The 17988-nt window shown below is 32.6% G+C and overlaps 1 protein-coding gene across 2 annotated transcripts in view; it reads right to left on the reverse strand.

The window, feature by feature from the left end:
- Positions 1-6467: 6467 nt before the first annotated feature.
- Positions 6468-17988, reverse strand: part of LOC144436568 (uncharacterized) — a 40635-nt gene continuing 29114 nt past the window's right edge. For both annotated transcript variants that reach the window (XM_078125388.1, XM_078125387.1), the window contains one exon: positions 6468-7104. In XM_078125388.1, coding sequence (XP_077981514.1) covers positions 6987-7104 — 118 coding nt within the window. In that variant the 3' untranslated portion in view covers positions 6468-6986. The remainder of the gene's footprint in view (positions 7105-17988) is intronic.

The raw sequence follows: 17988 nt of genomic DNA on the forward strand, positions 1-17988 counted from the left end.
GCCCTATTGCCACCGTGCGTTCTGGGTTTGAGGGGTAAAATCTAGATCCATATAATCACACCTTAATTTCGTCATGATATGCCAGGTCTTTAAGTAATTATATGTGTGGATCTGCCATCATGGTTTAATCTTGCAATCCTTCATAGTATGTGGCACATTCAACCAATACAAGTGTTATGAAGTTCGTCACGTGAAAAATTTGAAGTAGGATGGAAATTTTCAATCACTTTATTAAATTCTATTGCCTGATTTTCTGCATTCTGTTTTTTACCCCAAAGCAAATACGTAACCATGGGTTGGCATTTGTCACTCTATTAGGCTGTCTGGGTTTGTAGCAATTTATTTGTAACGTAAAATTGACAATAAAATTAAAGAAACATACATTTCACCTCGCGTGCAAATGCATGACTTCAATTGTCACAAGCTCTGCTAACCTGTCTACTCACTGGACGTTTCATATTACTCCGCTACATGTACACTCGGTCAATATGATGATCCAACAAAATAGTGAACGTATACGAACAAGCGTAGCGTAGCGAAGTCACAGATTCAGCTAGTAGGCAGCTCTGCAAACTTTGACTGCGACCCAAACAGCACGTGCAATATTTTGAGTTTATTTCCGATAAAAAAGTTGTGAATAGGACGATAGAAATACTTATAACAGAAATGGGAAAATCTGAGTTTTTGCTCAGACCACTATAGAATATTTTGCATAGTGGTCGGACGTTGTTCTTATTTTTTTAACGTTATTTGTTTTTTCTTTACTTGTACAAAAATTAGTGATGACGGTGAAAGTTGTTTATGGTTCTAATGTACCAAGGCGTATACTTATTTTCTCTCCCCCACCCCACAGTTATACTACACATTTGCGATGACTGAAGTAACATGACCCCGTCCTAAATGTGAGATGACATAATACTTATGATGATTTGAAGATTTAATACACATATCTATTTATTTCGCACCATCTGTCACGGTCTTGGCAATTCGCGACCAAATACTGGAAGGCACGAGTGATACGTAATCGATCCTCGTCTCAGACCATTAGAAAGAGTGGTCTGAGTCCTCATATATGGCCTTGGGTTGATGTTCTTTTTACAGAGACTAGATTATATGGTTACACAACATTCACATAAACTGTCCGTTGAACCAAATCCACTGCCTCGAAAGAGACAGAAATACATTTCGTCGTCAAGTAGGATTCCAATCAAGGCGAGTCACAAGGCACGAGGCACTTTACCTTCAATGGGTATGTCTTCATACTGTCTTTGTGGATATATCTTAGAGTTATTTATATTGTTTCTATTTGGTTTTGGACCTTCAATACAGTACTATATATCTTTTGTTTAAAGTTCTCAAAGCTTGATATTCAATGAAGCTTCAAAAAAGGTATAGTAGACTTCTGCGCATGCGCTAAAAGTAACAAACAAATAAACATACAATAACAATACAATATGTAAATTAGCGCCAATGAACAGCTCCATTTAATTTCGTCTGCTCAAAAAAAGCAGAATTCAGTTCTATATGTAATGTATTATGCAAGACAAGAATAAGGAAAGGAAAAAAAGCAGCACCCCACAGAAGCGCATCTTGATCTTTTCAGTGTTACTAAATTTTGCATATTTCATAGTCTCTTCCAATGACAAAATACAAAAGATCCATGTCTGTGGTGCAGTTTCTTCACTAAATCCGAACGTTATGTATTATACAGTTCTTTGACAAATAGGGTGAGGTGAATATTTACAACATTAAATTACAATTTTCAAAAAAGGGAAACACTGGTTAGGCCAAAAAACATTTTTTTTACCTGGTTCTGGTCAGGGTAAACTTTCTAAAGTGGTGCGACGACGCGATTTTTTTTTTCCTAATTTTTTTTTTTTTGCAAATTAGTAAATACACATTTTTTTGACACTTTACATACTCTGTTCTATCATATTTATCTCTTGAAAAACTTCATTTTTCTTCGAAGCAGTTTAGGCTTTGTATTTAAGCAGTCTTGGCATGTAGGGTAGATTTCATCTGCTTGTTCTCCTGATATCAGGAATAAATAAGGAACGGGAAAGCAAAAAATATCGGAAAAAAAAGGATCGACGCGAGGGTATTCAGGGCACGGGCGAGCTGACCAGAACCAGATATATTATTTTGGCCTTATGTTACATTTTGTTGTTGTTACATCTATTACAGCCAAATGCAATAGTAAAGAATAAGAGTGGCCAAATTTGTATTCACATCGCTCATCAAATGAAGTATATGGTATAATGTCGTTGAGCAACATATTTACAGGGCAACATTGTCTAGACCAAACCATGCAATGTTAGCAAAAATCGGGCTTTTAATGTCCATTATAGTTTTGGCAATTTTTCTACTGCAAGAGGAAATCCCGTACAGCAAGCGATCTAATCGTTTTGCGGTTGGACTATCTTAACAATCAATGGCCACAGTTCAAAAACATGTTTTCCAATACCTTGATTCAAGATGGAATGTCCAATTTCCTGAGTAAAGATATAAATGACGATAGAAGCCTTTCACATAGTAGGTATATGCGCAATTAATATAGAGATGACGCATATAGGAAGGCAGGCATGGAGAAGGAACTCCTGTTAATGGGAAGTACAATACAGTGGAATTGGGTTGATTGACAGATTGGGCTCTCCTCTTAATTGTTGTCAGTTTATATGTAATCAGTATGTACGTCAGCATCTATTCAAAAAGGCGTGAAAACGGTTCGGACACCGACAACCTTTAATTGCATATTGTGTATTAGACATGGCAAATTTAGCTTTATCACTCAAGTCTATACATTTGATATAGGATGAACATACACACTTGAAGAAAACAGGAATGTAAAACTCAGTCAACATGTCAATAACACTTTTGTGGCGTTAAAGGCAAATAGGGAATATATAGTATTTTAGATAGTGCACATAATCTTCTTTTTTCTTTCTCATTGGGAATTTTTACATGCTACTTGACTTGGGACGTTTTACAGCTGATGCAATAGCGAAGGCGGCCCTAAGTGTAAACAAACTCAAGTTGTCATGGAAACCATCTCAGGCTGTTGAAAATTGCATCACTACATGACATAGCATTTTCTAGTATTACAGTTACTCTGGTGTCATTATCATGTCATGTGTGCTGAAAGTCATTATTCTGTAATTCACTTTCCATGATACAACCATACTGCTAACTGTTCGCTGGCAGTGTCATTCTTTGGAAATACATTTTGCTCAATCGAGTCTATCGTTATGTAATAAATAAACCATTTCTTGTTTTCAGAAAATATCAATGAATGTAGATGAATTATCATAAAATGACAACAAATATTCATCAGCTTGTAGATCAAACCACAGACAAGTAAGAATAAAGTCAACTGTAACGTTACAATCGGATTCAGCTTGGCAGATCAAAAAAGGTCAGCTGTAACTACAGGATTTGTCATTCTAGAGGATCATCCTTTAGAACAGTGGGAAACTCTATGCTTTCTGTTAAGTTGAACTACTTGTGTGTTTGAACCTTTATAATAGAATACGATCATGTTTCTTACTAAGTCTATTTACTTCATTGTGTGAAGCAAGCTCTGTCACCAATGAATAATCATCTAGGAAAAACATGCATCATCTTACAAAACCAAAGAAGCCCCATTCTCTGAGAATAATAGTTTGCTTTGAAATCATAGTATACATTCGAAAAAACTTATCCCGATTTTAAGTATATGACAATGAATGTGACTTTTGTCATCTATATTTACTTTAAATAACTTATGTGCACAGGCTCATAAGATTCTTGCATATATTCTTTTGATAGTTTGCAAATTGTTCTCAATTAATTGCAGCATATTTAACCTTTGTCTGTTATCAACAGAACTCATTACATTCTTAATCTTTGGATAACTGTGAAATGAGTAGAAATTAGGCAAAAGGGGATTTGAGAAACTTGACACTAATTCCAAATATGGGTATGCAAACTTGACATTGATTCAAAATAACTCTATATGGGTAGGCAAACTTGACATTGATTCATAATAACCAAACATGGGTAGACAAACTTCACACTGATTCAAAATAACCATAATGAGTATGTAAACTTCACATTGATTCATAATAACCATATATGGGTAGGCAAACTTCATGTTGATTCAAAGTTACCATATACAGGCATGCAAACCTCATGTTGATACAGGTTAACCTTATATGGACATGCAGTCCTTCTTAATGTAATTCCTTATAAGTGCATGCTTCTTTTCAAATGTTTAAATATGCGATGCACTTTAATAGTATAGAAATATCTTTACAAACACTTAAAAACAGGAATAATTATATATTTTTTCTTTCTTTCATTAACAAAAAAATTCTTACACTTTTTAGAAGAAAGCAGTCCATCATTAATACATTTTACTTTAAAACAAACTTACAATTGTAACAAATATGCACACACTCATTCAGGTACACACCACAAACACTTAATAAATACAGCCCAGATGACCAGACATTGTTAACCCTTTCTGGACTAGAAACTTTCCCGCCAAAATTTTTGAACAAAAATTCTTGTTTCTCTGTAATTTTTGGAAAAAGATAAACTTTATTTTAGACCAGAATTCAAGAAATATTACTTCCCAATGAAGTAACATTCTTAAATTTTGGAAAATGTTCTTACAATCAAGTTTCTATTTATTCCAATATCGTCTCTAGGAATGAAAGGGTTAATGCTACTGGATTTTAATGGACGGTATATCTGTATATATTGAAATCACCATACTTGAATGAATAAAACATGACAACATCAAACAATACTTTATATATCTAAGAGATATGAAATTTACAAATAGCTAAATATGCAAAGAAGAAAAATAGTACTATATACAGGGAGAAATAAGTTATATTTACAAGTTAAAATTATAAGCATTTTCTTTCAATAAATGTTATGACATTGAGTTTAAATTAAGTCGCACAAGGTTTTTTTTTTTTTTTTTTTTTTTTACAAATGATATAAAACAAAGTAGACACTGATAGCACTCAAGTGTATAAAATGATACATTTCATTTCACTGTGAAAACAAAGCAACACCACTGTCTGATGAAACAAGGAAATTTCAAACACAGAAATCTTTATTTGGGTTCACAGTGAGATAAAATGTAACACTCCACATGTGTGCACGCTATCAGCATGGCATGGCAGATTAATCATCCTTCCATAAAATCCCCACCAAATCGAAATGAAGGGGTATTCAGAGCTTTTCTCAGAACATCAATTTCTATAGAAATTGCAGTTAACCTTTAATGATCTAAGCTGATCTTAGGAAAAGCTCCTTAGAAAGGAAAATGTTTTCAGAAAACAGAAATGAACAAGTTTGGTGGGATTTTAAAATATAAATACGACTTTGATAATCTGGTGAGAAATCTTCACTACAGAGTAATTCAAAAAGTGTTACATAATAATTGTGAATAATTTCCATCTAGAAATGAAATAACTTTGATAATTTGCACTATACAGTTAATATGTATTCTTGTATAATGTAAATATATAGTTCTTTACAAATATTAAGCTGATATATCACATTCCAGCAAGGATAAGTCTTTTCTTTTTACTTGAAACACCTGAATCTCATTACAAAATAGTACTGATAACGGATTTGATTGCAGGTGCCTATTTTTCAACAAATTCATTTTACTACCAAACTATAAATATGTGGTGATAGAATCATATGCAATGGCAGAACTATTAAAAGTGACAATAAGATCAACCTGATTTGATTAATCAACCTATTAATCAAAAATAGCTAAATAGCTATACATCTCTTCCATTAGGAGTTATCAACTTGTAAAGAACTACTATAAGATTCCTTTATAGAAAGTGGGCAGGAAGCATGATATGCCTTTATGTCCACATTTGTTTATGTCTGTCTGTTGTTATACCCAATAAATATGATATAAATGTTGCCTGGTATACAACATCCATTTTCATTCTGACAAGAATTGATCAGTGGTAACAAGTGTCAATCAACTTGGATGGATGCTAACAGCTGTTACCAGCTAAGTCCCAAGAATACCTACCTGTACATACTATGTGTTAATTGCCCTATTGTCAACATTAAACACCTTGATTATGGTATTCAAGCATGTGTAAAAGCGGAGATAATCCAGCAGACCATGTCCAGAATTTTTACACTAATATCAATCTTCAAATTAATATTTGATCATGAAATAACCAGATATATACCTTCAACAATTGGCACATGTACTGACTTGTAAATGCTTCTCCTGTATCATGCCATCAAACACAATTAATGGACAGAGGACAACTATAAGACAGAAGTCAAAACCTCTTATCTTCTAGGGACAAATTTGTGAACAAATTTTCCATACTGCTGTCATATATATATATATATATATATATATATATATATATATATATATATATATATATATATATATATATATATATATATATATATAAACAAGCAAATACACAAATGTGCACACATAAACACATACATACCTCCTGCCCCAGTGCTTTTTATTTAGAAACATATTGTTTTCAGACACTCTATACAGATATTGAGTTACTAATAGTTTATACAGAAATTGAGTTCCCCTTGGTAACCTTCTTTTTGTTTGGGGGGGGGGGGGAATATATAAATTTGACAGCCCATGTTTTACTAAGTTGCCCTTCTCAGGATTCTATAATAGTTACCAAAAGATTTGTATCTAGTCAAGGAAAGAAACAAAGGTACATTAGCACCAAGCCGTGTTTCCTAACAATATACCACGTCTCCCTTTTTGGTGGTAACTTGATATTCATCATACAGCATGCATCCTCATTTCTCATTTTCATGTATACACTCCATTCACATTCAGTACAGGTCAAAGTGGGGGCAATGTGGTATTTGAGCCATTATAATGAAATGACCAGAAGTAGTGACGTTTCCCAGAATTGGTATCCTTCACATACATGTCCAGGTGGAGTTAAATAGTCAGAGAGAATATATCTTTAATATCGCTTATACTTTCGTCTCCCTTTTGCAGCACGATAGGAATCAGGTATGAATTCTCCATCATGGGGATCCATCCCTAGCATTCTACGAAGCCGCTCTATTTCTTGTTTGTATCTAAAAGGAAAGATAATACTGATATTTTAGAGACTAGCAGGCAAAGAAAATTATGTTTTTGATATTTGATGTAAGCCCTTCAGGAAAAATATACAGGTGACATTTGAATTTTCAATTTCAATTTCCTCTTTGTGGAGATGCTTTCATGCAATTCTGAGGAGGGAACAAATAAAACAACCTGTACTGTCATATTCTGAAAAATACTCAATATTTCTTGTCTTTGGTGGTACTAGTTAAACAGAAGAGCATATAAGTGCAAATAGGATTGAAATAAAAACATCCATGTTTTAGGGAGAAAATGAAATCAGATAGAAATATGATGTCTACAGAAAAGTGAATTTTTGTAAATGTGATTTTGCATCAAAATATCTGCCCAGAAAAGACTGAAATAATATATAATTTGGCGATATCCTTAAAGGTAATATGATTTTATTTTAAGTGTCTTAAGAGAAATCATTCGTTTATACATTCATCTGAGATCTTGTAACAATGTCACCACCAAAATAAACCTAAAATCCCTATCATTTGTCAATGTCTTTGTAACTTGAGCAAACGTTGAGCACAACTGTAACATGATTCGGTCTGTCCATGACAATAACTTGTACACAATTTGAACACAACTAGAACATGTCTTGGTTTGTCCATGAAGTTGAAGCTTGAACAAAATTTGGAGACAACTGTGACATGATTTGGTTTAAAAGACATGTTGTCGTGGCTTGCAATGCTATAATGATGTATCAAGACCAGTGAGACTGATCACAAGGTTTCATGTTGAGATAGACACAATAAAGATAACACACAAACATCCCTTACACAGAATCTCCTCTATCTTTTCTTAAAGATAACAAAAGCAAATGCAAATGTAACAAAATACAGAGCAGACGCTATGTATAGGGATGTTTACCTTTACTGTATCTATATCAACATGAAACCTTGTGATCAGTCTTACTGATCTTGAATGATACATCATTTAATGAGTAAATGAGTAATCAACAAAAACTCATATATATATATATATATATATATATATATATATATATATATATATATATATATATATATATATACATACATACATACATACATACATACATACATACATACATACATACATACATACATATATATATATATATAATATATATATATATATATATATATATATATATATATATATATATATATATATATATATATATATATATATATATATATATATATATATATATATATATATATATATAACTCTGTGAGTATCAATCTGCTAAGACAGTGCTCTATACCGCAGCGGCAGAGTGCAATAGTTTTGGTAGTTCTGGAACTCTTTCTTGGTTGTAACTCGGAGTTTCACGCATAGTGCGATCATCAGACAACTTGTGTGTATATATATAAATATATAAACAAAAGAGCGTGAAGAGTCAGAAGTTCATGAACTACATCTAACATACCTATAACCCCTGACATTTCAGGTAGCTTATGTTTGCATATACACAATGTATATTCATTCAAGTATAAATTACATGGTTTCATTTTATTGTACCCTGTGTGCATATATGTCATCCAAAGCTTCAATTTAGGTAGAAATGCATGCACATAGACATTTATTGGGGTTATGATATTTGGAAATAAATCTTTCATATCTATCAAATCAATCATGTAGACATCATAACAATTTATAGTTCAGACATTTATTAAGGTCATACCACAGGGATAGTTTATTTGTTTAAAATCATCACCATAAACTGACATTTATCACACAATACATGTAGATAGTTCTTTAATGCAACAAAAAAACTGATGCTCTCTACGGCAAGATCAGAAAAAGATTATAACGTAATTTAATGGTAAGATGATGACACGACAAGTGTGTGTGAATGAATATTTTCATTATGTCTGAAATTTAGGATCTTTGATAAAACTAATGGTTCATGGTCATCTTTGAACTTTTATTATCATTTCTAAGTCATCCTCACTAATTACATGCAAATATGAATTGGAAAGCATCACCAACATTGCATACACAGTAAAAATTTTCAACCAACAAAACAAACAAACCATTTTGAAGCTGTTAGGATGAGAAACATAAAATATCAAGGATTCCCTAAAGTGTATTCTTTCACTTCTTTAATCTAGAGACGCTGTCTCAAAAAGTACACAATGTAACAATGTATCTCCCACTTTAGACATCTTAAGTGTCTCTGTCTTCAAAGAAAATATCCTGTAGCTATGGCAATTCAATTATATATGTATAGCAGGAACTATGAGAACAGCAATACTCTTAACAACAAAAATGACTTGAATGATCATAACTTAGGTAAGATAGGGTTCGTAACATTCTAATTTATTTACGAATCGACTTTTAATATCGATTAGACGTCTAAATCTGGCCTGGGCAGACCATATGTGTGCAGTAATATATGTGATAGCCATGCAATGTCTGTAACACGCTAGAAAATTTAAGATTGGAAAAGCAGCAACCTGGGCTTGAATCCACTAAATTTTGGTCAAAATATATATCCGAAGTGGACCAATGCACATAAATATTGACTTTTGAGTGCCACTTGGCCACCAGTTTGCTCTCGGGCACTTCTTATATCTCCCGGGCAGTAATTAGTAGGACCCGAAATTTTTATATTTAACAAGTATGTGCACGTTAAAAATGTGATGTAATTTCTGATAATTTGTAAAGCATGAAATGCATCAAACAGAAAAATTCAAACAACTTCCCCAACATATTATTTGTAAAGTTTTTTTTGGATAAAATTTTCATAATATAACATAACTGGCACATTAACCAGTTTTTGTTACAAAGAACAAGACATATTTTTAATGATAAAACCTCACAAATTACACAGATTTGCATAGAGTTATGTTTTGATGATATTATCTTGATATTTCATGTACATAACACATACAGTACAGAAAATTGAAGTCAGGCAAATTGGAGGCCCACTGTGAAACAGTATAAAACTTTCTAGCGAACGTTAGCGTTTTTGTATGAATATTTCAATAAATGATACAGAACATGTATATGTGTATGCCAATTATCTATTCAAACCCATATAAATTCATATTTGATGGCAGACAATTTGGCTGTAAGGTAATCATTATCAAGTATGACGTCTGAAATGTTACAATTGTTCATAGCCTGCAACTCTAAAGGACATAGATTGTATTGCACTACTGAAATAAAATCTGACCAAGTGAGATACTCTAAATACTGTAGTCTTTTATCCATCTAATCACAAAATAGACAATTTCAATACTGATATTATCTCTTAAAGTTCTGTCATCAGATGAGTCTGTTTCTCCTATTACTTATGATATGCAAATGATGTTATTCATATCCATGATTATGTAAATCTTATGCAAATCATAGTCATTACCATATTCACCTTAATGAAATGGATATCTTATAATTCATAATTTTCCTTACTCTGCCAGTGCCTGGTAATTTCCTTTTTGAAAATAAAAATAAAAATGTGTAATTTTCTTTAGCTTGTGTTTCAATATGATACACTTCTGATCACAATTTATACTTTAGCTCTAACTTCAATTACAATTCAGATTTTTTCAATCTCTCATTTTGTTTCGTGTATGCTGTGTATATCTATACAACCAAACTACCTTGTATAGTATCGTCCATCCAGCCACTCCCACACAAAATGTCTACATAAAATGTATAACACCTTCACAATCCGTTCAATGCCACCCATGCAGGTCATTGTATATGTCTGCATAAAGTGGAGTCACAACACCAGCTGTGAGGACTTGCACCTGGAGGGTGACTGAATATGAAAGTCTTTGTATGTGGTATTCTGAATGCTGTATTAGCTATTTTCTGCCTAATATTATTACCATGCAACAAGAACAAAAGGTCCAAAGTGATTCATCAGCTTGGTTTCATAAAATAACTTTCATCTATAATAAAGGTACTTTCATTATACAAAGTGAAGCTTATTTTCCTAAAGCAATGTTCTGTATAAAAAAATGGTGACCACAAAAGGGACTGAAAAGAAAATTGTTTAGAAAATCCTGAAAGGGATATCAGGAGAAATTTTATTTTATTATCTTCACATCTCTTTCTATTGTCAGTAGTGTGTGTGTGTGTGTGTGTGTGGGGGGGGGGGGGGGGTTCCAGAGAGGCCCCAACTAATGGCCATTGATCTGTAAGAGAAAAAAATCACATGGAGATGACAAAGGGACCCTGGAGTATAATACTTTTCTAAATACAATATTTGTGTTCATTTTGTCAAATATGCAACATGATGGGTTATACCACAGGGATATGGAATATTACTTATAAGTTATATGGGTTGATATATAAATATTTATGTTACGAAGAGCGTTGCTACCTTTACTTCATCTTGCTTGTATGAATGAATAACGAAAATACTATTGTGAATTACGCTGTTGCTATACAATGTATACTTGATTAAGTTATCAGTGAATGGAGAATACGCTCATGTATGTTCATTTATAGCAACATTATTCATATCAGATAAATCCTCACATCCAGGCAAGATTACTTGTCCCTGTGGGTTACAGCTAGGTGTGTACAGTACATGAACCTTGTATTAAAGTTACACATACATTTATATTTAATCTACGTAGTATATATGTGTAACATTTACTTTTCACTAGTGTTTGGTGATGTTAACATGTGGTAGATGCACTGTCTAGGAATAATATCAACAGCAGAGAACTTATTTAGTCTTTTCATACAAAATATCATATCATAAACATAAAATTGTGTTGCCTAGGTGATCATACTGACTGAGGACTATCTAAATAGTGTAATGTTCATGTGTTCATGCAATGAGAGATAAAAATATATTTCTGCATGGAGTACATTCACTTTGCAATAATATGACAGGATCCTGAGGCCTCACAATAGATGGTGGGGCATAAAGAAGTTATTTTCATGAGTGATTCGGTTTATTCCGCTGCCATATTTTCTCAAGTGACAGCGAGTGAAAATACAGCACAATAAACTGAATCACAAGCGAAAATAGCTTCTGTATGCCCTACAATCTACTGTGAGGTCGTGGGGTTCTGTTATTATTACATATGTACACCAAACGTAATAATTCAGAAAAGGACGAACATCACTGCGAAATGATGTTGGTCACCCAACATCAGTTATTAACCTTTTGACACTGCAGCCTATTGTGCAAATTTGTCGTTTACGCCATAAAAAATAAGTTTATCAATGTTTGTAACAGAATAACGGATATTTTTCTGAATATCACCAAAGCCTTTGAAAACCTACTGGAAGATACACTTCTTAGTTGTCTAGAGCTAATAGTTTCATTATTGTATCCTCTATTTTCTGATCAATATTATTAGCAGTGGTGTTCGCGTCCAGTTTGGAGGCAGACACAAATCTGCTGTGTAAAGCTGCAAATGACAGTTGGCGAATCTTGCTTTCCTGGTTGGATATAAATATTGAATTTACTTTTAAAATATTTTATAGAAGTGTATAATTAACCAGTGGAAACGTTTCAAATACCAGATACCTTTGATACACTAGTAATCATCAAGATCGATTATGTTTACATACAGAAAGAGTTGAAGTGTTGTTTACTTGCTTGCAGTGAAAATACCTAACTAGTTTGCATAGTTATGTGATAGGTACGCGACTAATTTGCATAGTTATTTGATACTTCAGAACTTGCGATGGTCCAGAAAAAAAGTGAAATACTTTATAAACCAACAATTTTTTTTCCAAAAAGTGTGTAATGACCTGAAAGATGCGTACATGCTTAAAAACAAATGAATTTATATGCTTGTTTTCATCAGGGATTGGTGTTGCTTTAGGATCTATTTTATCTCAATTCATCTCATTTGCATAGCCAACAGTGAAAATACCGGTTTTATTTCTGACTCAAAGTACACAGTGGTGCATATGTAATAATATCACATACGACTGTGTGTTTGCATTTGTGCATGTCCTTATTTGTGAAAATACACAAAGAATATATATAGTACGGTACTATAACCTTTAAGAATGAAACGGTAATTGCACCTATTTACTTAGTTCCCCTGCATACATTATTCAAGCTGTGAACTGCTACAGTCCCATAATACCATTTGGCTCATATATCAAAATGTCTCGTTTGAAAGCCTTGGATCTGTTATTACTAAAACTAAGATGTTATAACTCAGGACGGTTCACAGTACTTTATTAAAGGATTACTCATTTCAAATATAATTGATGAGCCAGGAAAGGTGTTTTGTTTGCTGCTGAATTCTGATTTCCCACTGCTAATATACTAATATCTATAAGACATTGTTGTTTATAGCTATATGTATGAGGTACATAATATCCTGTAGCCAGGCAAAATACCCATTTGAACAGTGCATGTAACCGGTTATAAAAATTAAAAATGGTGAAAAATGAAATCAAAGACGTTTTACTGATACAAGTTTCACCCATCTACTACTTCTTCATGCTTCAAATGTTATCTACATCAAACTACATTGGAATGATTCCAATGTTTTGTTTGTCTCCTCAAAAGCAAGTAAGATTAAAACTTGTAAGAATTTTGTTTGTTGCTGTATATGCAACTCTCATTGATAGAACACGAACATGTAACTATAGTAACGTAAGTATAACTAAATTGGAGGGGATTCGCACATTTTTTCCATCAAAAAGGGTGAATTTTGTTATACAAATTTAGTTTGCTGTTGCATTTAGATCTCTTATTGCTTAAGAGACAATTTCAATTTAAAGCACATTGGAAGGGATTTGTGCTTTATTTCATCAAAGGCCAGTAATATTTTGTTATGATTGTGTTTGCTGCTGTATTCGGACATACAGTTGCTACAAAAATAAACTACACAATTTCAATCTAAAGTACAATATGACTATATTGGAAGGGACTTATGCTTTAGTTAGTTGATCAAGAGTGGATGATTTTGGTTACAATAAATGTCTTTGTTGACATATTTGGATATTTTAATATTTCTAAAAAAAGAGAAGATATGTTTACTTTTAATATTTTTTCCGTGTTAGAAGGGATTCATGTTTTATTGTCATCAAAGAGAGCATGATTTTTAAAAATAAATATACCCAGAATTCAGTGCTTTTCAAATCATCGATAAGATTGAACTACTGATGATCAAAACACCTGACCTGTTGGCAAACTTTTTCTTTGATGCTTATAACAAGAGAAAGGAGACAATGTATAATTTGTAAGATATACTCCTCACACTTTCTTTATGTATTTATTTATTTTGCAACAAGTTGGTTTTGTGTCTTATAAGCCACCTGGATGTGGCAAGTTTTAATAACAATAGTACTAGATCAGATAAACAAATGTATACTTTAAGTCCACATAGGACATGTTAATAAATAAAATACTACTACTACTACTACATTAGCAATATTTTTTCTGATTGGTCTCACTAACATTGACAATGTACATTGTATGAATAACACAGCATATTTTCTGAATGTTGACTACAAAGAAGTTTGCTGGTATGTAATATACATGTAAGTTCACTTACAGGATAGTATGCAGTTCATGAACCAGTTGTTATAATCAGTGTAAAAAATAAGGACCACTTTCTTACCCTTTTCAATATAAAATATGATTTTAGCATTGTTCAAAAGTATGTTGATACAACCTTTGCACTCGTTGTCTAGAAATACTGCTGATCAGATCGTCATTTTATCAGTAGTGGTCAATTAGATCTAGCATTGAAGGTGTTGAAAAGTCACCTCCTTATCACAATATCAAATGAACATACACTGACACAAAAAACAATATTGGGTGCCTCAGATGTAGATTCATGCATAGACCCTCCACCAACTGTTGGTGGAGGGTCTATGATTCACTGTATGTTTTTATCTGTTTGTTTATGTCTGCAAAAGCTAGTCTTACAGTATATGACAATATCACTAACTTTCACAGACATAAACAAACTGATAAGAACATTGCATGAACCTACATCAAAGACACTTGATGTTATCTTGTATCTCAGTATATGTCTGTTTGATAGTGTGATCGGCACCTTCAAAGTGTTTTTTATTGCCCACCACTGATAAAACGATGTTCAGATCAGTAGCATTTCTAGACATCTGGTGCAAGGGTTGTAATTTCAAATAAACTTTTTTCTGTATAGTGTATGAACCATAGTTGGTCATACTATCCGGTCTTAACTAAGAATTACTTTCTCAATACTCTATACAATACAATATACAATGTGATTTCAGTATAGCTCAATACACAAAAGTATAATTTGATAATTTCAAGTAATCTTTTTCTGTAGAGTGCATGAACTGTTATGGTTGGTTGTACTTTGTGAAAATCAGTGTCAAAAATAAGGAGTCACTTGCACTTTCTTTCATGTTTTAAGATTACATATGATTTGAGTATTGTTCAATACACACTATTATGTTAATCACTACATATAATGGTTTCCTATTACAGCAATTACACTCATTGCAATGACGTCTTTAATATCCTGTTATATATTGTAATAGTGTGTTAATATTGACAAATTAGTATGAGTTGAAAGAAACTACATATTCACCATCAATCAAAGGTGGTCTTGCTAAGGTTAGGAAATCCTGGCAACTGGGTAGACTTGCATGCATGCAATTTCCATATCTTGTACCAATATTTTGATGGGCAACCTCAGTATAATCTATACATTCATTATTTTATTACCAGAAGTTTGTGAATTCTTTTGAACCTCCTGTCTTTTATACATGGTCTTCACTTTGTAAATGTCTTGTGTGCAAAATTGTTTAATGTCAATGAATTTGTTATTATTAATATCAGTTTTTGTACATTCACTTTGATAATTTACATTAGAACTGGTGTATTTTTGATGTTGATTGGACACTAGTAGAGGTGCTTGGCACCTGTTTGTCCATTCCCTTCACATGCTGTCTTTTTTTTTTTTTTTTTTTTTTTTTTGTATTTTTATTGTTTGTTTGTTGCTAATGTTTTGGGTATAAGTATGGTTTTTCTGTCCTGTTGCAGTTTATTGTTATTTTGTTATTATTATTGTGTAATGTTATTTTGCATGTGATGAAGTGTAATGAATAATTAAAAAAATAAAAAAATAAATAAAGAAACAATACCCTGGGACCTAAGGCAGATTTTTACCAACATGCACTTACTATTTTTACAAACATACTGGTTGGGAATCAAGATAAAATATCCAGGGAACTCACATAGAATTTACCTACTTACCACCCTTAAAAAAACAATGGTAGGGAACCTAAGTATAACTGTGAAACTGGGTAGATTTTACCTACTTTTATACTTTCCTAAACAAAAGCACTGCAGGTAAGTTCATCCTAGTAAAATGACTGAGGAAATCAGGTAGAGATTTACCACCCTTAACCAAAAAAATTGTCAATTATTATTCTTGTTTTCATAAACAATGTTATTCCTGTTAAAATTTATACTGGTAACATAATCTCTATTACTTTTGTTCATGATCAGACTACCAATACATCCTATATATCTGATCATATATATTGGATTTCTATTACCAGTTTTCCTAGTAGCCTGTGGGCATCCTCAGTCAGGTTGTTTTCCTTCCTACGTCAAGTAGAACAGATTCACCTTTAGACATGCTGTATACAATTTATGATGTATAATCAATGCTAGTAGTACTGTTTTTCTTTGTTGTGTCACACACACCCCAGTAAAATACATTTGTAATAGTCTAAGAGTAAAATCGATAGAAAATTATGAGATTCCTAAGTCATATCTTTTTCCCACCTTTGTCCAATCCTGGTAGCGTTATAAATCCTTATTTGTGCTTTGTTAAGGGTAACCTGAGGTACTGTGAGTTCACTGGGTAGTAATTACTGGGTTCCCTTGCACAATTATAGGGTTTCCAGAATTACCTCCTCCATGATCAGGGTTGCTAAACCTTACCAAAAACACTGGTTATATTACATGTGAGTATAATTCATTATTATTCCCCATATTGTCTCTGATCAGCAAAGTAAAATATGATTGACCTAAGGGGTCCTGTCACTATGAGTCAAAAGACAAGTAGTCACAAAACCCTTAAAGTCAAGAGTATTACTTTCTCATCGAATAATGAAAATAAAGGGAATGTTATAATTATGCCCCTGGAAGCATTATTTATGGAAAATCAAGAAAAATAATGGTGACTTTGAACATTTCCCCTCATATTTTGAGCACCAAGAACCAATGATGTAGACTATTATCATGGCATGACATAAAACAACATGGGTATAAATCCCATATCTTTTTGTTTGAATGTGTTCAACTTGGTGTGTGAAGCATGTGTTATCAACGTAATAACTATAGTTACGGATTCTCCAGACCCTAAAATGTTCTGGGCTATGGACATTCACACAAGCAACATGCTAAGGATGGAACAATAAAATATAGTTACTTTGGAATGGTAAATTGGATACAAATGTGACGATCTTATCTGTTGACATGGGACCTGGATCAAAACGTCACATTCATTTCTAAATTACTGTGCCAAAGTAACTATATTTTACTGTCATATTGATTCTTGCAACCATGAACTATATATTCTACACACTAAGGATGGTTTCACTGAGCATTCTCATAAATATACCAAGATGGAATATCAATTTTTGTTGATTTTCCAAAAACTGAATATAGGTTATCATACATTAACAGATTTCTTGATATGCATACAGAAGCCTTGAAAACTAGGACGATATTCAAGTCATACATAATATATACATCATCTGAGGAATAATAAAATGTATAAAAATGAGACGACTAAAAGTGTGTACTGATTAGAAGCAATCTCAAGATCTATAAAATATTCAAGTGACAAGTGACTGCCTTGAATGACTCTAACGGCATGGACACCTAAATTGACTTGAGATGATTGACACTACCTTTC

This window comes from Glandiceps talaboti, chromosome 6 (genome assembly GCF_964340395.1).
Source record: "Glandiceps talaboti chromosome 6, keGlaTala1.1, whole genome shotgun sequence".
Classification (NCBI taxonomy): Eukaryota; Metazoa; Hemichordata; class Enteropneusta; family Spengelidae; genus Glandiceps; species Glandiceps talaboti.